Source organism: Anopheles gambiae, chromosome 2 (genome assembly GCF_943734735.2).
Source record: "Anopheles gambiae chromosome 2, idAnoGambNW_F1_1, whole genome shotgun sequence".
Lineage (NCBI taxonomy): Eukaryota > Metazoa > Arthropoda > Insecta > Diptera > Culicidae > Anopheles > Anopheles gambiae.
Genome location: NC_064601.1, coordinates 35,915,533 through 35,935,558, shown reverse-complemented (window position 1 = coordinate 35,935,558; position 20,026 = coordinate 35,915,533). Strand labels below are relative to the sequence as shown.

The following is a 20,026-nucleotide window of genomic DNA, read 5'->3' as shown; positions in this document are numbered from 1 at the left end:
TGGGTTGCGGGATGGCAGAATCGCTGCACTTCTCAAGGTGCTGTCTTTGCTTTTACTCCATTCTACTTTGTCGCAGACGGGTGAGTGTATTTAACAGAGGTGAAAAAAAGCCAGCCAGTCTTTAAACCTGGCATGCTAGTAGATTCTAGCTTCCAAGCCAAGAACTACACCACGGTGGAACGATGGATCAGTTGAACTGCAGAACGGCAACGAAAATGATGCACCAATATTTACGACTTCCTTTGAATTCCATGCCTTTGCCAAGCAATGCCTAATCTGTTTCATTGCGGCTTGTGTGGTCGCACCGTGTCACAGGAAGCATGCACAGGCCTATCGATGCAACCCCGCAGCACCGGATGTTTGTGGTTTAGTTACAAGAACAGCCTGTTTTGCTCTCTACCTCTGCCGCTGTGCTATCTTTTCCGTTTCGTAACATTGTCATCCCTTCCGAACGTAGCTGAAGCGTAACGTCTAGCCTCAAAGCAACAGAAAGCAGAGCCCGTAGTTTTTTTTTTTTTTTTTTTTTGGTAACATAGTTCACCAACGCTTCCGTATGTTCGGATGTGAAACTCGCTTTTATTCGCGTTGTATTCATCGATCGCAGTCATGATAGTATGTTAATTATGATTTTTTTTTTCGATTCAATAGCCACCGAATCCAAGGGACGTGATCATTATATGAAAATTGAATAATTATGGTACAACTTTCGATGAAATGCTATCCCAAAGTAAGATGAAACAGCGGTTTGTAGTGCCGAATGCCGCACTGTATCGATTTTGGGAGTTTACAGATGAACTGAAAGGTAATCGAATGGCTTCAAAATTCAACCAAAATTGACTCTAAATATTTGATTCCGAATGTTTTGATTATGCACAGAACACTAAACTAGACAATTTGCAAAATTCAGTAACGAAAGGTAGGGTAATTGCCCGAGTACCCCAGTGGATGGAAGATGCTGAAGAGAGCGCTCATACACTTGTCTGCTTGTGGCAGGTCATCGTTTTACCGTGCGAGGCTCAACTTGTCTAGAGGTCGTGCGTTAAACTACCGTTGCTTCCTGTTCGGCGGTATGCTTAAACCATCTCCATCGTATGAAATGGCTCAAAGGGACGCTGTTTTTCGACGGCTTACCATTTGCAACAATGCACCACGCTGTTGCCGGATGCCATCTACGTACAGTCGCGGCTAATCATGTGTCCGGCAAGGTTTGCTTCCTTTATCCTGTTTTCCCTTCGAGTACACGCAGCCACCGCAGCCGGTCCCGGTCTAGTTACTGCAGGCGAGCCCTTGCTAATAATTTATTAATGCTAGCTTTAATCACATGAATGATACTGCCAATCTGTAATGGGATGCATCGTTGGGTATAATTAATAGCGGCCCACTTCAGATAATACCACCACAAGCGGCATAACTCAACCTACCAGCTGCACTAAAAGCTAACTAGCCCGACAGATCGCCTGATCCGGTGCGATCGAGTCGAACGGATCGATCTGCATGTGAGTCTGATTGTCGTGCACGATACTGTCGACCACGGTCGTACGACGCACCGCGGGCTTTTCCGGTGACTGCGGTGACCAGAGGCGCACCTCGTGATCGATACCGCTCGTGGCCAGCATGCAGATGTACGGGTGCGGCTGGACGCAGTTCACGATAAGCTCGTCGGCCTGAAAGACCGAGTGAATGATGCCACTGTGCCGATCCCAGATAAAGAAATTGCCATCGTCGGAGCTAGAAAAAAAAACCAGTCCAATCAAAACATGCTTCATGCCTGATTGTTGCATGTCAGAAGCGTCGAACGTGACAGCACACATACCCGGCTACGATGTAATTTGAATCGCCCAAATAGTTCGCCTCCTTGATGTCCGTCTTCGTGTTGCAGTGTCCAATGTATCGCTGCTCGTAGTCAATCGACATCGTGCGCCAGTACTACAAGAAAAGGATTATTAAGTCAATACCGACGCGGGAGTAGCGTTATGAGAAGCACGGCACAAAGCATGTTACCCACATTTTCCTTTTGCTCGTACGTTTCAGTCTGCATACGGCTGCAGGGCGAACGGTGGCGTGCCTTGTCCATCTCAAGCCCTATGTCCTTCTCCAGCATCAGTACGCCCGGGTTCTTTGCGTACGAGGGAAACCGTCGCACCAGCTCCTCCAGGCATATCTGTGCCTCTTTCAGTTTGTCCAGCTTGAGCAGCGCCCTGGCGAGCCGGAAATGGGCCTTCACGTAATGTGGATCGAGCCGCAACGCAGTGTGACAATCGCGTACCGCCGCGTACACATCCCCGTACCTGGAAAATTGTGCAAAAAATCAAACGCCAAAAACGATTAACCCGATTGCATGCAAAATCATATCCTTGCCAGCCATTTACCAGTTGCGTTTCATCAGGGCCGTGGCCCGATTTAGGTACAGTATGGCACAATCCTTGCCATTGACTTTCTGTATCGCTTGCGTGTACTTGTTGATCGCCTGCAGAAACTGTTCCTTCTCCAGGCTAGCGTTGCCTTCCTTTTTCAGCTGCTCCACATCTGGGGAGAATTTGTGTTTCGTTTTTTCGGCCCCCACACTTGCATCCGCGCCGGAGCAATTGGCACCACTCTTGCTGCCTTCGGCCGCACCGGGAAGCTTGGGTAGTTCTAGGAACTGCAAAGTAGTAAAACCCGTTCGTTTGTTAGTTGTTAAAAAGCCATCCCATCCTCGTCCGCTACTACTAACCAGTGGATTGCGCGAACGGGTGATGTCGTACAGATAGATGTGTTCCGTACCCATGTTGGCCAGCAGTTCCGTGCCATCCGGGCTAAACGTGAGGTAGGTGACTGCTTTGTACTGATACATTTCTCCCAGCTGCGACGCGGCCTGGTACTTGCTGCCCAAATGTCCCGGGCAGAAGTACTGCACGCAACCGTCCTTGGGGATGTTGTCGATCAGATTGGTGACGGAGACGGTGTCGCCCATCACTTCCGTTCTTCTGTTAGGCTGCAACATACAAGACCCCCCAACAAAACAAAATATTATTTCTGTTTTCGCTCGTCCGAATCGCGTCGAAAGTGCCTACATTTCCAGGAGAAATCATGCGACGATCGTACAGCCGAGCGTAGATGTCGTTGGCCCCGATGGCTAGCTGCTCCGGGCGCTGCGGGTTGATTGCGATACACTTCACTTCCGGCACGGTGCTCATGTAGCTGCGCAGGTCGATCAGCACGTTCGCGTCCTGTCCGTGGCAGGCGTGCGGTTGGCGCAGATCGTGCTGCAGTACTAGCCCGTCCTCGGCCGCCGACCAGAACATGTGCGCATTCCGGGGCGAGGTGGCCAACCGCTTGACGCGCTGCAGATGGCAACTGCACTGCCGGATCGGGTTGTCGTTCTGTCGGTTGATGTCGAACACGAACGTCTTACTGTCGCCGGCACCGGTCACCAGCAGGGAGTTGCCCCGCTTCGGCAAGAACTGTAGACGGTGTTGTAGTGGAGGAAAAAAGAATCAAGTTAAATTGAGGTCGTTTTATAGGGGTGTTTTTCCACAACCGTACCTTGACGGAAAAAATGTTCCCCTCGTGCGGTGTCATCAGATCGTGCAGCAGCTTGTGGCGGAACGGATCCCACAGCATCACATGGAAATCGTCCGAGGCGGAAGCGAGTATGTGCCCGTTGTCGCTCCACTGCAGACAGTTCACACATCCGTTGTGACCGCGCAGTTCCGCTTCCAGCTCGATGTTGTCCACGAACTGCGGTGCCGTTCGGAGCCGGTTCCGCAGCACATGCTCCATATCCCAGTACGGGCGGCTAGTCAAGATTTTGGTGACATTTGTCGTGTTGCCGTACGGCTGCTTCGGTTTCATGTTCATTGCTCACCGGATGCAGCTGCTGCTCGATTGCGAGCAGAGCTTTCGGTAACGAAAACAAACGGTACCCCTCCGGAAGCAATTCTAAACCCCGGAACGGATGTCGATTGATGGTGGTGGAATTTGATGACTTGGTGTATATAGTGGGTAGACAGACTGACTGCCTGTGTACCAGAAGCAAACGTTTTCCTATGGCAGGCTGGAACGCTGCAAACAAAAACAGGACGTTAAACACGTCGATACGTCACACCGTGACAGTAGATGGATTTTCTATCACATCCCACACCCTCTTCCTACCTGCCGCGGGGACACTTCCAACAACAGCTTCTGCTACACCTCTCTCTGCTCCGCCTCGCCCACGGCCCACCGAGTCGGTCGTTATCTCTTTCGCACCTCCACTGCCTCCTGCTACCGCTATCGCCTGGACACAAACAAGACGGTATTTGTTCGCACTTGTCCCCGCGTCTCACGATCACGGCGCCCCGTTTGGAATGTGTGCACCCGTTTAGTGTGTGCAGCTTTCCAGAACGTTCATGCTGGCAGTGCGATTGATTCACTTTGCTCCAGGGGGTAAATATTCAACCGTGAAAACGGTGCTCAAGAATACAAAGAGCCCAGTCGGTTTCGATATTCTGCAGCTTGCAATAGGGTAAATTTTACCTTTTCTCTAGCGTTATCGTGTACGCTGAAAGGTCTTCTCTTTTCTTTTCTTTTTTTTCCACGAAACACCGACTCCTATACTGTGGGAAATAGTGGAGCCGTTGCTGCTCCAACGTGTATTCCTGTCCCTGCGTAGAGTGGACACATTTCCAGCCTGGAGCTGTTTAGCGATACTTGTTCGCTCTAATTGCAATGAGCCAATTTCGCTACGAACGTATCTTTTTCTTTACCTTTTATCACTCACAATCCACGAAGACGTCGCAATGCACCGATGACAACAAATGAATAAATTGCATTGACAAATCAAAACATCTCGCCCAGCGCAGAGCAACCTGAAGCCGCGTCTACACGGCTTAATTAAAATAATAATTTTACGACAAAAAATATCGCATATTTTTTATTATTTTGTCGAGTTAAGCTCATTTCTACATATCATTCTTCGGTCAATTCAACTTACTGTAGTACCCTGGAGATTTGACCCCTAATTAGACCATAGTGCCGGATCGGAATATGACCATCACCGCGACAACTGTGCGATAATCCGAATGTCAAAAATAAAGATTATTCGTTTACGGATCGTTGTACTGACAACACCTTCAGCCTTCTGTTAATTCTTCTGCCTTCCGATTTTGTGCCTTTTATAAGTTCAACGTTTAGTTCAAATTAGTAAAATTCGAGGTTTACATTACCATGGGTTTGTTCACCTTTCATCACTCAGTACAGCTATGAATTGCGAATTTGCCTGATAATTATGGCTATTTTACACTTGAACCAGTTTGTACTGATTGTGCTAAACTGTCATTTTGACGAAAGAAAGGGATACCGGACCTTCAAACACCTTGTTGTTGTTGATCTTTCTCTCCCTCTTGTTTTCTCTTGCTCTCTTTCTCTTTCCCTCTTTATTGACAGCGAATCTTGTTTACATCTGCACGCGCATTTTCGTTTCGCGGTACAGGTGGTGTGTATTTCGCAACTAGTTTCGTGGTAGAAATCAATTAAACTAGTGCTTAAAACTCCGTTTCGGAGTTGGTTAGTGTTTGGTGCGTGTTCTTGCTTAATTCTAAAGAAAAATGAGCGATACATTCATGTCGGAGAGTGAGGAAGAAGGGGGCGATTTTTCAGCGTCCGAAGACGAATGGTTGCCCGGGAAATCGGATGGCAAGAACAAACGAAAGCGGAACGATTCTTCAGATAGTGAAGCTGTTTCCGACGAATCGGATGGCCACTCCGAAGATGATGAGATAACCTCCAAAACAGTTGGCAAAGGCAAACAAATGGCCAAAAACAACCAACGATTCCACAAAAGGTACGCGTCCTCCGCTGCAAACACGTGCACGCTACTTCATTCGTGACCTTGAATCGGCTGTTCAAAACGGTTGGGGATTGGAATTTGTTACCTGCTTCAAAAAGGGTTCACAAAACCCCAACGCGTTAGGTCGTGCTCTATCTCATTCTTTTTTTTTCCTTTTCTTACTAGCAACACGAAAGGCAAACCGCCAACTAACCGCACCGGAAAGGCAACTGGAACCATTGGAAGAGCATCAGTAAAGCAAAGCTCATATCAAGATTCCGAATCCGACTCTGGCGACGAACATCTTGTTGATCCCACTAAACTGGATCTAAATTCAAAGTTTTTTGCTGCTATCTCATCGAGCTCACTCGCTGGCGGAAAGGTAGCCGCACAAGATGCCGCCCCAGTGTTCGATTGTAACGCTGGGATGGGAAAACTCTCCGATAGTTCAGAAGAGGAAGACGATGCTGTGGTACAGCACGACAATAGCACTCCCGAAGACCGTAAGGGGCGAAAGTTGATAGCGAAAATTAACGAAGCGTCGCAGGCGTACGTAAATTTCCAGGACTTTACTAAAACGCTCGAAACGGCCAAGAACCATCTCGAAAGCGCTACGAAAAAGCAACAGCAACTCACTGCCGGCAATGCGATCGACATTTCGAGCCTGCTTGCGATGGGTGAAAAGAGTTCGACGGTGGCCGAAAAACCTGTCCATTCCGCCAAAGGAACCACATCCAAGTCGCGTAAGGCAGCAAAGAAGCAGGCAGAATCCGACTCCGACTGGGAGGAAGTTGAAGAGGGTGCCGAGCCGGCTAGTACGTCCCGTGCAGAAACGGTTCAAATCACCCTCAAACCGGAGCTGGCAAAGCAGAAGAAGAAAAAGTGTACCGAAATCGACGTGGAGGCGTACATCAACCGGATGATCAATCGCGAGAAACGGGACGCTCAGCTGGTATTGCACAAGGTGACCATCATAATGGGCATTGCGCATGGGAACTTTACCAACGGCGTGTTGAATTCGCCCACCTTGCTGGCAATCGGCAATGCGCTCATACCATCGGAACGGTGCTATCCCAACGGTCGCACCAATGTGCAGTACTTTCAGCAGATCATGCAGTACTATCGCGAAATCGTTGATCTGAAGGACAGGCGAATGTTTGTGAACAGCTGGAAAAGGCTAACGTTGGAAAAATCGCTTCGCCTTCAGCTGCTCTCACAGATGGCCAACTGTAAGCGGGATTACATTTTGATGTTCATCATACTGCTACGCTCTATCGGCGTGCAGTGTCGGATGGTGACATCGTTACAGGTGGTGCCGAAGGTGCTGTCCAACTCCGATCTGCTGAAAGTGGTACCGGCAAAGGAGAAAATGAAAGTGGCCAATGACACGAAGAAAAACGTCGAGAGCGATCATGATTATGGCGAGGAAAAGAAGAAAAAAGCTAAAGCAAGCAGGAAACGAAAATCTTCCCCTGTCGAAATTCCGCAGCTAGATGGAGCAGATGATACGGAAAGCAGCCGAAGTAACCGTTCCAAGCAGAAGCGAACGTCAGCTGTGCCGCCGGATGGTAACACGAAGGTGTCGAAGGAAGCAACTAAACCGGTCAGTATTTCACCGCGAAAAACACGAAAACAACGAATGAATGAAGCAAAGACTACAGAAAAGGACGAAACGACAAAGGTAAAACACCAAAGCGGGTTTAGGTAGTTTAACCTATTTAATACATTTATTTTGTTTTCTTTCCCCTTTTAGTCTGTAGAAAAAAATAGTAAACCATCTAAAGAGGCTAAAAATGTAAAAAGTAAGTCCGAACAGGTAAAGGCACCCACCACCAGCTCCCAAGATAAAAACGGCGAATCCTCCAAAATGATACGAAGAGATTATGAAGCGAAGAAAGACAAGAATGACAAACTGCCAGAAAAATCAACCAGCAAACCAACTACCAAATCCACTACCATATCCACTACCAAACCCACTACCAAATCCACCACCAGTACACCTTCGCCCGTCAAAAAGATCGTCAAAATTGAACGGTTCAATCCGAAAACGAGAAAACTGCTCAAAAACCCAGTGCTATCGACGGACGACGACGAAAGCAACAACAAAACGAGCTCGTGCAACAAACTAAATCTGTGGATTGAAGCCTTTGCCGAGGAGGAGCAACGCTGGATTCCGTTGGACGTTACGCGCGGCCTGATGGAGTGTGTCAATGAAATCGTCCAGCAAGCATCCACCCCTATGCTGTACGTGCTCGCCTGGAACAACGACGGCTCGATAAAGGACATCTCTGCGCGCTACTGTGCGGACTATCTTACCGTAACGATTAAACATCGCATCATGCAGCAGTGGATGGACAACGTGCTGGGTCCGTTCAGGGGCGGTAAACAGTGCGCTGCACGGGACGCTGCCGAGGATCGGGAACTGAACCGTATACTGGAGGAGCGTCCACTGCCACGCACGGTGGCGGAGTACAAAAACCATCCTTACTTTGCGCTGAAGCGCCATTTGCTCAAGTTTGAAGCGATCTACCCGCCGGATGCGCCAACGCTTGGGTTTACCTCGGGCAAGGAGCCGGTGTACGCCCGCGAATGCGTACACACGTTGCATGCGCGCGAAGTGTGGCTGAAGCAGGCGCGTACGGTGAAAATGTTCGAAACACCGTACAAGATTGTTTCCGGCCGGCCCAAATACGACAGGGTGAGTTGTGTTGGATATGGATTTTAGAACAATTAAACATTTAAACCATATACTTTTTTTTAATTCTAGTCATCCGGACAAATGTTACCATCGCAACCGCTTGAACTCTTTGGCTACTGGCAGACAGATGAGTACGATCCGCCTACGGCGGAAGATGGAATCGTGCCGCGGAATGCGTACGGCAATGTGGAGCTATTCAAGCCCTGCATGCTGCCCAAGAAGACGGTCCATCTGCAACGTAAGTGGACGAAACACACAACGCCTTTAACATTTAAAGTAATTTTGAACCTTAAACCACATTTCAGTGCCGGGACTGAACCGAATATGTAAAAAACTTCGCATCGACTGTGCTCAGGCCGTCACTGGGTTCGATTTTCACGGCGGCAGTAGTCACCCGGTGTACGATGGGTTCGTCGTCTGTGAAGAATTTAAGGATGTAGTTGTTGACGCCTGGCATGAGGAGCAGCAGGCCGAAGAGCAGCGAGCGAGGGAAAAGTATGAAAAACGCGTGTATGGTAATTGGAAGAAGCTAATCAAGGGTTTGCTGATCCGCCGAAAGCTCCAGCACAAGTACAACTTTGATAATCTCGTCCAGTAGAACTGGGGCACACGTTTGCTCTGATTAATTTCACACAAATTGAACGATGTTTAGGTATGTTTACTCTTTTATTGTTTTGCTGTTAATTTGTTCACGTTTTGTGTGTTGCTTTATTACGGTTCAGCGTTTTTTTCTATAAAGGTCGATCCTTGCATCTCTGTGAAGCTCTCTGTTTTCGTGTATCACGAAATGTTATGAATTAGGCTTTCGTTTTCAAAACTTTTACCTTATTATATTGTTACTCCGAGTTACATACATTGCACCTTGTCAACGTGAATAAAAATGCGTGCTCAGTATTATGCAATTGGTTTAAAGTCCAACCAAATGCTGCCCTTGGGCATCAACATAAACTGGTCCGGATCCATTTCGAACGGTTCAATCGTTTTGCTGCTGACAGAGATTGAGAAACGTTCCACTACCTCTACTATCGCCCGTCTCACCTGCGTCACAGCAAAACGCATCCCCAGACACATGCGCGGACCATCGCCGAACGGGAAGTAAACGCCACGCTCGCGGTACGCCTTGCTGCCTCCGTTTTCGGCCGCGAACCGTTTCGGGTCGTACTTATACGGATCGGCAAAGTGTTCCGCATCGAAGCAGATCGAATAGTACGGCAGCACAACGGTTGTACCCTTTTTGACGAATATTTTACGATCCTTCGGCCCGACGAGCGTCGTATCGGCGGTGCACCGCTTGGCCATGACGGCTATCAGCGGATGGATGCGCATAGATTCGCAAATAATCTGTTCCAGCAGGGCCATTTCACCCAGCTGCTCGTACGACATGGTTCCACCGCCCACCTGCTTTGCCTTTGCAATTTCATCGCGCAGCTCCTGCTGGATGGCCGTATATTTGGCCAGATCGTACAGGCAGTAGGTTAGCACGATGCTGGATGTTTCAAACCCATCGGCAAAGAACGACACACCATGCCCGGCGATGTCGATGTCCGTAATCTGCTTGCGATCCTGCAGCTGCAGCAGATGGTCCAGAAAATCGGTCCGGTTGATTTTATTCTCCTTCCGATAGCGTATCGCGTCCTGCATGATGCGAATGAAGAACTGCTCCGTATCCTTCGGGATGAAGGTAAACCTGTAGAATTTCTTCACCGACGGGAAGAAGGTCGTTACCAGCAGGGCAAGCTGCACGACAAAGTTAAAGTTCATGATACGCTTGCCCATCAGACGAATTTCCGGATTTTCTTTCACGAACGACTGGGCATCGATGGCGAAGATGCAGCTAGCCACCACATCGGTGGTGTACTTTGCCATGACCTAACGGAAATAAATTGGCGTGAACATCAGGAAGAACTCGCGGATGGCATTCTTCAAACTTTACCTCCTTTGCATCCAACGTTGCTACGCCGTCACTGGATTTGGCCTGGGTTCGCAAATAATCGGTCATATGTTCGCAAACTTCGTCCATCAAATGTGCCATCGCTTTAATCTAGTTTCAAAGAAATAAAACATTTCAAACCGAGGCATTTAATAGGGTTAAAGTAAAACAACGAACCCGGTTGTTGGTGAAGCCAGGGGTAATCTCCGCCCGGCGAGTTTTCCATTTTTCCCCACTCAAGCTGAACGGATTGCGGGCCAGCAGCGGATCGGACTTTTCGTCAACAGTGTCCGAAAAATCATTTTCGGCAAAGTTTTGGAAGCCTTTGCTCAGCACCTCTTTGATCAGCTCCGGATCACGTACCATTAGCTGAGGCGACCGTATACTGAAGAATCCGACGGCTGGTTCATTTTTGAAGTCACTGTAAAAATGGAAACATTTGATAAAATTTAGGGACACTAGGGAGCGGTTCTGCTACTGGAATAGGGACAATTTTAAGACCGGAAAAGACTCATTTCCACTATACATCCGAAGATCATGAGTTTGGGCTCATCAAACTTACGATGAAATCCAAATACGCAACGGTCACAGAAGACAGATTCAAATTTTGATAGAAACCGTTCGAATTGGCAACACTGGACACGTCAACAGCGCCGACTGTCAGAGTGACCAGAAATACCGATTTTTTTTATATACCTACCGATTTTTTATATGCCTACCGATTCACAGATGGCCGCCCTAAAACTACCGATTTTCCATTTATCCTACCGAAAATCACAGATATTTGATTTTTAGTCGTTTAAGCTTAATCTGTGGCGCTTGGGATGCTATTTCAAGGATTGTTAACCACATTTGTTACTTAACGCGCTGATGCACGTTTGTTTGCTTGGCACTTTTTATCCGTTAAAATTTAATGTTCATAATAAGTAGAAAATGTCAGTTGCGTGGATTCCGAAAATTTCTCGTCAAAGAAAGTCATTTAAATTTGAATTTGAATCTCGCTGTCGGCGGTTAAAGCTTACCCGACAGACAAAGAGAATGAAATTTTCAGGCGAGGGGAAGGTAGAAACACACGGTGGGGGTCCGGCCCAAGATCGGATCCGAAGTCCGTTGTTTTGGGCTGATATTTAATGAATGGCGGATGGAGCGCTACCACAGGGAGAATGCGCTCTCTTGCTCATTCTTCTTCATCATTTGGCACAACAGTCGCTGCTGGTCAAGGCCTACCTGTACCCACTAGTGAAGTGGGCTTGGTTTTCAGTGACTTCCCAAATGCCACAAATCCACTAAAAGACCACTAAACGGCTTCTAAACGACTCAAGCTCTCTACCTAAACGGAATATAGAAAGACTTCGTTTAGCAGACGGCAAACGACTCATGCATTCTAAAAATAGCAAAAAAAGCTGGTGGCGCTATATGTTGGTGGGATACCCCAACCAGTTGAGAGCTTCATCGCTTGGAGGAGAGCTTTCTCATTTCCTCTGTACTGTTGTATGGTTTCGCATTGAAGTTATGCATCGCTAGAACTAGAACGGCGATACGATTGTTTAAATACTAAACTCCAACGGAAACCACCAGCACTGAAGCATGTGAGATTTGAGCAATGGTCGTTGGTGTTGATACCCACGTATCTGACCACACGACCATTCACATAGATTTTTGCTCAGAAAGTTAGAAGGCTATGTAGGTCATGATAAGATAAAACTTGTCGAAACACATTGCAAGAAAAGGATAGCAATATAATGATGAGTTGTAATACGCCATCTATTGATCAAACCAATGAAGCTGTGGAGCTTTTATTTTTTTTATATGGATATTCAATTTTCCAGTCGTTTAAGCTTAATCTGTGGCGCTTGGGTAATCCATTGCTCGTAATCAAAAATAGAGGATGCTAGTCAAGAATCTATTGCGACTATTCAAAAAAAGTATGCTGCTAGTCTAAACTCAATTGAAAAACCCTGTATTCACCGCGGCGTTGTAGGACCGGGCCAAAGAAATGTGTTGCCATCCCTAGAATTTCATGTGAGCGCCGTACGTTCCCGCTACGATCGGATTAAATAATACCAGCCATACTCTTTTGATCACAAAAAAAATCATTCTTCCATACAAATTGTATGGCCTACCCGGGTAGGCGGTTGTACGATTACGTAATGTTTTTTGGTCGTACACAAGACGGTTAAATGGTTGCGTTCTTAACAGTGCTTCTGCCGAAATCTGCCAATATAATCTGGTCACACTGGTCACATAATCTGGTCACTCGAAATCGTTGCGAGTTTCGCTCGCTGGCGACGCCGGTTTTGACGTTTTGCGACGGTTTTGCGGCGGTGGCCGCCAAAAGCTCGCCTTGCCCTGTGGGCAAAGTGACCAGAAACACCGATGTATATGTATTTGGGTTTGAAGGAAAAAATCTCAATTTTTTGTAATCATTGAACGATGAAACTCAGCCAAACAATCAAATCAATCTAAATAATCCAGCGAAAACAAATTACAGCATGTACGATAAAATCGTATCCAATGGAGCACTGCAGTGGCCCTAAGCGGTCGCGTGAAGCCACAAGAAAAATAACTTGCCACCACTGAGAAAAAAGAATGAGCATCTTAGTTATTCTTTGGTTTAGAATTCCTAGTACCATTTTCAGATCAACACTTCAGAAAGACCTTCATTTGTGTAACCGCTGAACCAAATCTAATCCATATCCTAAGTAAAGGATGCATATTCTTTTGAAATGGAACTTTAATTTTGCGCATTCGTGCCCCCCCCCCCCCCCCCCCCCCATCACGCTTAACATTTCTTTCACTTTCACTTCTTTCTTTCGAGTTATGTTTCGAGTTTTAACCTACCGAAAACTACCGATAAAATTTTGATGCGCCTACCGAAAACCGCCAATATTATCTGGTCACACTGCCGACTGTACAATTGTCAATTTGCCGAATTCGTCCAAAACAAGACTCAGCCGTATCTCTGCCGCACGATGTTCAAGAAGTAAGTAAAATAAATTGCAGCGTCTGTTGTAAAGCAAAGTGAATAACATTCAAAATTATAATATTACAACAGGTTTGACGAAAAAGAAAGCGTCTCGGGGGTTCAGCAACTGAAGTCCTCGGTGCAGAAAGGCATCCGGGCCAAGCTGATTGAGCAGTTTCCCACCATCGAAAATCACATCGATCTAGTTTTACCGAAGAAAGATGCTTTCCGGATAGTTAAGTGGTGAGTGCATCTGCATATGCTGATCAATATGACCTTTACCATCAAAAATTAACTGCTAATACTGCTCTGCCTCACTCCTCGGCCCGTTTCAGTCACGACCATATTGAGCTGCTAATCAATGGCGCAGGCGAGCAGGTTTTCTTCCGTCACAGAGACGGACCATGGATGCCGACGTTGAAGCTGTTCCATCGGTTTCCATTCTTCCTGCCGATGGAGCAGGTGGACAAGGGTGCGATCCGGTTCGTACTAAGCGGAGCCAACATTATGTGCCCCGGGCTGACGTCACCGGGTGCGTGCATGACCAAGGTGGAGAAGGGAACGGTTGTGGCGATAATGGCCGAAGGCAAGCAGCACGCGCTGGCCATCGGATTGACCGCCATGTCGACCGATGATATGTGAGTATTGGTTTTATTACTGTTATAAATATCATTGCGCTGTAGGGAAATCGAGTCGTATGTTTATACGTTTTGCTTTTTCTCTCTGTTTTGTTTTCAGTGCCAAAGTAAATAAGGGCGTTGGTGTGGAAAATTGCCACTATCTCAACGACGGATTGTGGCAGATGAAACCGATTAAATAAAACACGTCCTAAAAGGGCTTTTCGATTGCTGTGTTTTACACGAAACGGCTGGTGAGTTATTTGCAATTAATGTCAATTGAAAGAACAGACCAAAACGATCGCGATTGATGGCATGAAATAAGAATAGAAACATACCAAAAAATCATTATTTAAACATGTTTCTACCCGTTCGTCAAATATTTTACTGTATGAGGTGTTCTTTATATATTTTTCTACTCAAATATGAGCTACGTTTAGAATATGCGGCAGTCTAACGAATGGACCAGGCCACACTGAATTGATTCCCATTCGGATTCTGCCCACGTAGCAAAAACTGTTGCCCTGGCCGTTGCGCTAAAGAGGATGAAAGCAATACTTTGAATTGCTTCAGTGCAATCCTATTGTATTTCATTCCTATTAGAATTCCTATTAGAAACATCTAACGAGAATTTGAACTTAAACTAATCGTTTTTGACGCAAATAGTTAAATTTTCTTCCTTATGCAAGTTCACAGTACCATTATTTTGACACGATAGCTTGGTAATTTATATGCACATGTGTTTTTGATATTTATACAGGTTCACTTAAGTCCGTTATTGAATCATGTAAAATTAATTAATTAATGAGTGTCCAGTTTTAGGAAACACTGTTCTTAAATCAACTGCCATAAATTCATCATTGAAATCACCACTGATTAGTAATAACGCAAATATTCAAATTATAAAAATAATTACAAAGCGACTACAGTAATTATAACTCACTTGTAAAGTTGATCATAATTGTAGACAGTGTGCCGCTTTTTGGTCAGCAAGTACGGTATGTTGCCGAGCAGTATTTTCGGTTTCGGTCCCTTGACGCCATACTTCTCCCAGAATCCAAACTCCCACGTAAGAAATATATACACTAATGCGACGAAGGCCACAACTGTGCCGAACAGAATGAGCAACATCGTTCGGTCGGTTTGACTTCAAGCGTTTCGTGTTGCCAACGGAAGAAAACACACCAATTTATAACGTTCGTTCTGTTCCACGAATCTCCGCGCACCCACTATCGAATGCTTCCGATCGACACAATCGACCGATCAGAACTGGTTCGGTTGGACTGACTGTGCGTTGGTTATTGCGTTGGCGAAAGATTTTAAATCTCTCGACGACTCTCGATTGAAAATTCGCCACCATTTGGTCATCGTAGTCTTGGTATGGTTTAGCGCACACGCGCCCGTGTATGATTCGCACACTTGCGTACGCGATAACATTGTTTGAATGCGGCGACCGTTGCCCGATGCCGCGCGCGCGATTTGTTGCTAGTGTATGTGCGGTGTAAGTTTATATTAATTTTAGCATATGCAGTTGTCCCACCAGCGAATTGGAGGGGATTTGCTTCTTGGAATAAGGCGCAGCAGATGACGCCATGGCACCGAAACATGCCGTAACGATGCAGTACATATGCCAATTGTACATATTTATTCTAATGGAGCAATGGAGTTTGCAATCTGATTGGGTGGCAAGCCCAATGTGAAGACCTTATCGAATTCTATGCTTCGAATTCGTAAGTTATGTCTAACAATCTCAACGTATTATCATCAAGAAAGGGAAGCAACAAAAAACATCACACAAACAAAACAATTGTACCGCGCTCAGTTGCGATAGTACACACGTTACGTCTGGAAGGTGATAAATTACTTAATTTATAGATTACACTCCAGCTGTTTTTGTTTTTGTTTTTGACCCGCAAACACTCTGCACGATTCGTTCCGCGGCTGCCTGCATTATGCTCGCAAGCCAAGGTTATATTCATACGTAGTTTGATTCTATTTAAAATCAACCCACCCCATCGGAGCTGTGCTAGCTAAGGTCAGCACCAGAATGGAACCATCACACGCTTCCTTTGGTGTGGAAGCGTGGCATTAAGATCGCTTGGTCGCCGTATGGTTGTGCTGCTGTTCGTAAATGTGCTCCAAAAACAGATCGATGCCATATGTGTCCTCCAGATGAACGCTTTCCGTTGTTTGGTGAGATGAGTCGGGGGAAGAGGTTCAATTTTAGGCAGAAACTCACGAATTGTGCCATATATATTACACTCATATCCGTTTTTCTTATTCGTTTTTATATATTAGTTGCATGCCCAGTAAAATCCCAGTAAAAGCCTGGTTACAAACAATTCAAAACAAACATGCGATAACCGATTTCTGAGAGGTTTCCCTCCCAAGTTCCCGGAGGGAGATAATATGCCATACGAGAAACAAATCAGTTCCACAGGGCACCCCGTGTGTGTTGGGCCGTTGGTAGGAGAATTGCAAACTCATCGTTCGAAAAGGCAATTGAGTTCAATTGATGCGACACACTCCCTTGGCTATTCATTCGCAGTATCGTGTTCAGTGCATCTCACCTCACTGACGAGCAAACAAAACGCGACCAAGTAAACATACAACTGCCAGAGTGCTCAAACTTTACCCTTCCGTCCTCTGTAATTTTGCTACACGATTAAACTGTGTGATTTGAAGTCTAGAAAGCAGCTTCAATAAATGTCTTTCTAACCTATAGACGATATCGTCTGCATACTGTTATTATTTTAAATTTGTTTTCAACCGCCCAATACAAGAACCACTCAATGATCACCATGGTAAACGCACCAGTTATTACAAGGCCGGATGTTGGATCGATTCTAATCGTTGGATCGTCTTCTCCCAAGATAGAAAGATGGGCTTATAATTAAAAAATCTTGAATTTAATAACGAATGTTCGAGAGTTGTTTAATGTTAATTTTCCTCGTTTATTCAAATGTTATTAAAATTTCCACCTCTAAACCCATAAAAATGTAAAGAACATTATATTTTCAAAAAAGGAATAAAAGAAACACTATTTAAAGGTCATCCCATGTAATCTGTAAAAACCAGGTTCTCATGTCATATCTTCTGTTAATCGTACCTTGCATTAAGATATCTTCTATTTATAACCACACACTCCCACTGACTCATCAATAACAACCTCCGTCACTAATCCAATCCGACACACCCCCCTCGGTTGCCCTTGGCTTACGCCTCAATCGGTTTATAATCCAACCAGATACCGCCCAGCGGACACACGATGAACGCTTTCGGATCCAGCTGGATTGGCTGTTTCGATTTCGAGTTGACCGACACCTCGTACTTGGTGATCACCTCGAACAGACCCCGCTTAACCTGCATCAGTGCGAAGCGCATGCCGAGACACTGCCGCGGTCCGTCGCCGAACGGTAGGAAGCAGCCCTTCTCGCGGTACACCTTGGTGCCGCCGGTTGCCGGCGAGAAGCGGTCCGGGTTGAAGCGTTCTGGCTCCTCGTAGTACTCCTTGTCGCGATGGACGGCCCACACGGGCAGCATTACCGGCAGGCCCCGTTCGATCAGCACCTTCTGGCCGTCCGTTACCTCCAGCTCGGTGGGCACGGTGCATACCTTCGACAAGAAGGCGGCCGGTGGCCAAATGCGCAGTGCCTCGGTACAAAGCAAAGGAAAGGCATATTCAACACAACACACTCTTGCCAAATCTCCCTTCTTAGTTATCGCTTACCGTACAACACCTGATCGAGGTAGGGCAGTTCCAGCAGTGCATCGTAATCGATGCTGCCGTCCTCATTCCGAGCGGCCATCAGTTCGCTCCGGAGCGTCTCCTGGCAGTCCGGATTTCTGGCCAGCTCGTAAAGCGTAAAGCACATTGCGAGGCTGGACGTTTCGAAGCCATCGATGAAGAAGGTCACACCGTGCGCGGCCATATCGAGCGAGCTGAGCTGCTTCTTCGCGCGCAGTGCCATCAGATGATCGAGATAGTCGACGCGCTTAACATTGTTCTGCTCCCGGTAGGCGACCGCTTTCTCCATCAGATCGGTAAAGAACTGTTCGATCTCTTTCGACACGAACGAAATCTTGATCAGCTTCTTGAGCGCCGGTATTAACCCGATCAGCAGAAACATCACGACGATTTGGAAGTTCGGCTCGAGCAGCTTCCGGCCCATCTCGCGTATTTCGGCCTTCTCCTTGGTGAACGATTGCGCGTCGGCCGCAAAGATGCAGCTCGACACGACGTCGGTCGTGTACTTGGCACAGAGTTCACGCGTCTCGATCGGTCCCTTGGTAGTGTGCTGCGCGATGTACTGCTTCATCCGGTTCGATACGTCCTCCACGAACGGAAACAGGGCCTTCATCTGTGCGAGGAGGGGGGGATCGATGGAGAGTTTGGAAAGTTATATGATCTTCTCATTCAAAATTCGCAAAACCCCGGGGGCTTTTGGGTGTTCTACAACATACCCGGGATGTGGTAAAGGCCGGCGTCACCTCGGCACGCTTCTCCTTCCACTCCTCGCCCTTGAGCATGAAGGGATTGCGGCCAAAGATGGGATCGCTGTCCTTGCTGACCGAATCGGCAAACTCGTTATCTTGGAACTGTTTAAAGTTCTTTATCAGCACGTCTTTGATGAGTTCGGGCTTCATCACCAGCACTGCCGGTTGGCGCCCATTGAAGACTCCAATCACATTGCCCTTCGAGCGGTACTTGCTGTGGGTGACAGGATAGGCCTTGTTAGTGAGCCAAACCAACATTCTCACTCGTAAATGATACTCACTCGTAAATGTCCTGAAAGTCGTCCACGAACGGGCGATTGCGCAGGATGAAGCTGGGAAAGTTACCGAACAGTAACCGCGGCGCCGGTCCCGGAACGCCCCGCTTCGTCCAGTAGTTGCTGTACCATGCCAGATACACGTACACGAACGTGATCGCCGTCACCAGCAGTGTGACGGTGACAAACATCTTTTACGTTTAAAAACACCCGCCCGTGATCACTTTCGAACGGTGCTTGAAGGGAAGAACGGACGAACGCACAACACCTCCACGTTGCTCCGTGTTTGGGGAGCGAATGTTAGGTTTACGCTTGCGAGACCGGCGCGTTTGACTGCTGCGCGGCCAAATTGTATGATTTTTTCATTCTTCTTCTTCATACGCATTGGCGCAGGTTAGTGTTTGTGGGGGGCCGATGTCATCACCGATCGAGGTTTGCCGCGTGTTAGTGTACATTTCGGTTGACCGTTGGTGGGAGATAACGTGCATTTTTTTGTCTTTCCTCTTCTAACGTTCATAATATTCGGGAAGCATTAATGGAGGGATATCGGAGTGCGGAAGGAATTTACTAAAAATAAACTGAATCTGTGAACCTGTTTGGAGAACTTCGGAGGACGGGGAGACAGAGAACGCGCCACCATCTGGTGTGTGTATGCTACACAACGATAGGGTGGTGTGTAAAGACCACTTGAATTTGACTATCCCTTGGTGACTTTTTTATCGGATGTGATTTTTTGTCCGCTTATCAGCGAGCTTGCTGAACAGAGTTTAGTGTACATATATGGCTATCCGTGCAAAAGGGGTGATTGGTAGCCAGGGAGCTCAAGTAACTACAATCTCCTGCTCGGTACATTTCCATGATTAAACATGTACATCTGGACATTCATTTTCAGTTAAAATTGCGAAATAAGACACTTTTTGGTGTAAAATATTCCAATGCAAGAGGCTAGGAACCATTTAAATGCTTCTGTACGATTTACTTTTTAAATGATTGGAAGGTTCAGGCCATCATTTTCAAATGACTCCATCGGTTGTTCATGACTCAGGTGTGTATATTAGTGTTAGATAAATCTGATTCAGATTCATGAAATTTAATGAATTTTTCAAAGGACGCAATGATTCTGCTTCTCAGTTGGAAATCGATGATTCTCGCAAGATTAATGAATCTTATAAGATAAATAAATCTCAAGAAAATAAAAAAATCTCCAAGATTTCAAGGAGCTAGCGCTTATTCTTCTCCTTGGCGTAATAAACTAC

At 46.6% G+C, this 20,026-nt stretch overlaps 4 protein-coding genes across 4 annotated transcripts; 2 read left to right on the top strand and 2 right to left on the bottom strand.

Moving 5' to 3' along the window:
* Positions 1 to 613: 613 nt before the first annotated feature.
* LOC3292573 (WD and tetratricopeptide repeats protein 1) lies at positions 614 to 4,811 on the bottom strand. Its single transcript, XM_061652488.1, has 9 exons — positions 4,135 to 4,811; positions 3,526 to 4,044; positions 3,054 to 3,443; positions 2,714 to 2,974; positions 2,370 to 2,641; positions 2,006 to 2,288; positions 1,814 to 1,926; positions 1,422 to 1,728; positions 614 to 1,339 (listed from the first exon to the last, which is right to left on the bottom strand). Exons 2-8 carry the CDS (start codon positions 3,838 to 3,840, stop codon positions 1,437 to 1,439), a joined length of 1,926 nt encoding a protein of 641 aa, XP_061508472.1. The 5' UTR covers positions 3,841 to 4,044; positions 4,135 to 4,811; the 3' UTR covers positions 614 to 1,339; positions 1,422 to 1,436.
* A 570-nt stretch (positions 4,812 to 5,381) lies between these two features.
* On the top strand, positions 5,382 to 9,383 carry LOC1275022 (DNA repair protein complementing XP-C cells homolog). Its single transcript, XM_314244.6, has 5 exons — positions 5,382 to 5,803; positions 5,975 to 7,469; positions 7,542 to 8,486; positions 8,556 to 8,724; positions 8,792 to 9,383. Exons 1-5 carry the CDS (start codon positions 5,568 to 5,570, stop codon positions 9,082 to 9,084), a joined length of 3,138 nt encoding a protein of 1,045 aa, XP_314244.6. The 5' UTR covers positions 5,382 to 5,567; the 3' UTR covers positions 9,085 to 9,383.
* LOC3290816 (uncharacterized) lies at positions 9,134 to 19,064 on the bottom strand. Its single transcript, XM_061649207.1, has 8 exons — positions 18,777 to 19,064; positions 18,463 to 18,709; positions 17,721 to 18,359; positions 17,219 to 17,652; positions 14,942 to 15,145; positions 10,594 to 10,837; positions 10,420 to 10,527; positions 9,134 to 10,355 (listed from the first exon to the last, which is right to left on the bottom strand). Exons 1-8 carry the CDS (start codon positions 18,959 to 18,961, stop codon positions 9,381 to 9,383), a joined length of 3,036 nt encoding a protein of 1,011 aa, XP_061505191.1. The 5' UTR covers positions 18,962 to 19,064; the 3' UTR covers positions 9,134 to 9,380.
* LOC1275021 (malignant T-cell-amplified sequence 1 homolog) lies at positions 13,322 to 14,246 on the top strand. Its single transcript, XM_314243.5, has 4 exons — positions 13,322 to 13,399; positions 13,472 to 13,624; positions 13,717 to 14,019; positions 14,120 to 14,246. Exons 1-4 carry the CDS (start codon positions 13,389 to 13,391, stop codon positions 14,199 to 14,201), a joined length of 549 nt encoding a protein of 182 aa, XP_314243.5. The 5' UTR covers positions 13,322 to 13,388; the 3' UTR covers positions 14,202 to 14,246.
* Positions 19,065 to 20,026: the final 962 nt, after the last annotated feature.

Coding starts and splice junctions, on each gene's coding strand:
- LOC3290816 (XM_061649207.1), bottom strand. CDS start 18,961: ATGTTTGTCACCGTCACACTGCTGGTGACGGCGATCACGTTCGTGTAC. Junction 18,710..18,776: donor GACTTTCAGGACATTTACGA/GTGAGTATCATT, acceptor TGTCACCCACAG/CAAGTACCGCTCGAAGGGCA. Junction 10,356..10,419: donor CAACGTTGGATGCAAAGGAG/GTAAAGTTTGAA, acceptor TATTTCCGTTAG/GTCATGGCAAAGTACACCAC.
- LOC1275021 (XM_314243.5), top strand. Junction 13,625..13,716: donor GCTTTCCGGATAGTTAAGTG/GTGAGTGCATCT, acceptor GGCCCGTTTCAG/TCACGACCATATTGAGCTGC. Junction 14,020..14,119: donor GCCATGTCGACCGATGATAT/GTGAGTATTGGT, acceptor TTTTGTTTTCAG/TGCCAAAGTAAATAAGGGCG.
- LOC1275022 (XM_314244.6), top strand. CDS start 5,568: ATGAGCGATACATTCATGTCGGAGAGTGAGGAAGAAGGGGGCGATTTT. Junction 7,470..7,541: donor AAAAGGACGAAACGACAAAG/GTAAAACACCAA, acceptor TTCCCCTTTTAG/TCTGTAGAAAAAAATAGTAA. Junction 8,487..8,555: donor GCCGGCCCAAATACGACAGG/GTGAGTTGTGTT, acceptor TTTTAATTCTAG/TCATCCGGACAAATGTTACC.
- LOC3292573 (XM_061652488.1), bottom strand. CDS start 3,840: ATGAACATGAAACCGAAGCAGCCGTACGGCAACACGACAAATGTCACC. Junction 2,975..3,053: donor GCATGATTTCTCCTGGAAAT/GTAGGCACTTTC, acceptor TGTATGTTGCAG/CCTAACAGAAGAACGGAAGT. Junction 2,642..2,713: donor CCCGTTCGCGCAATCCACTG/GTTAGTAGTAGC, acceptor ACTACTTTGCAG/TTCCTAGAACTACCCAAGCT.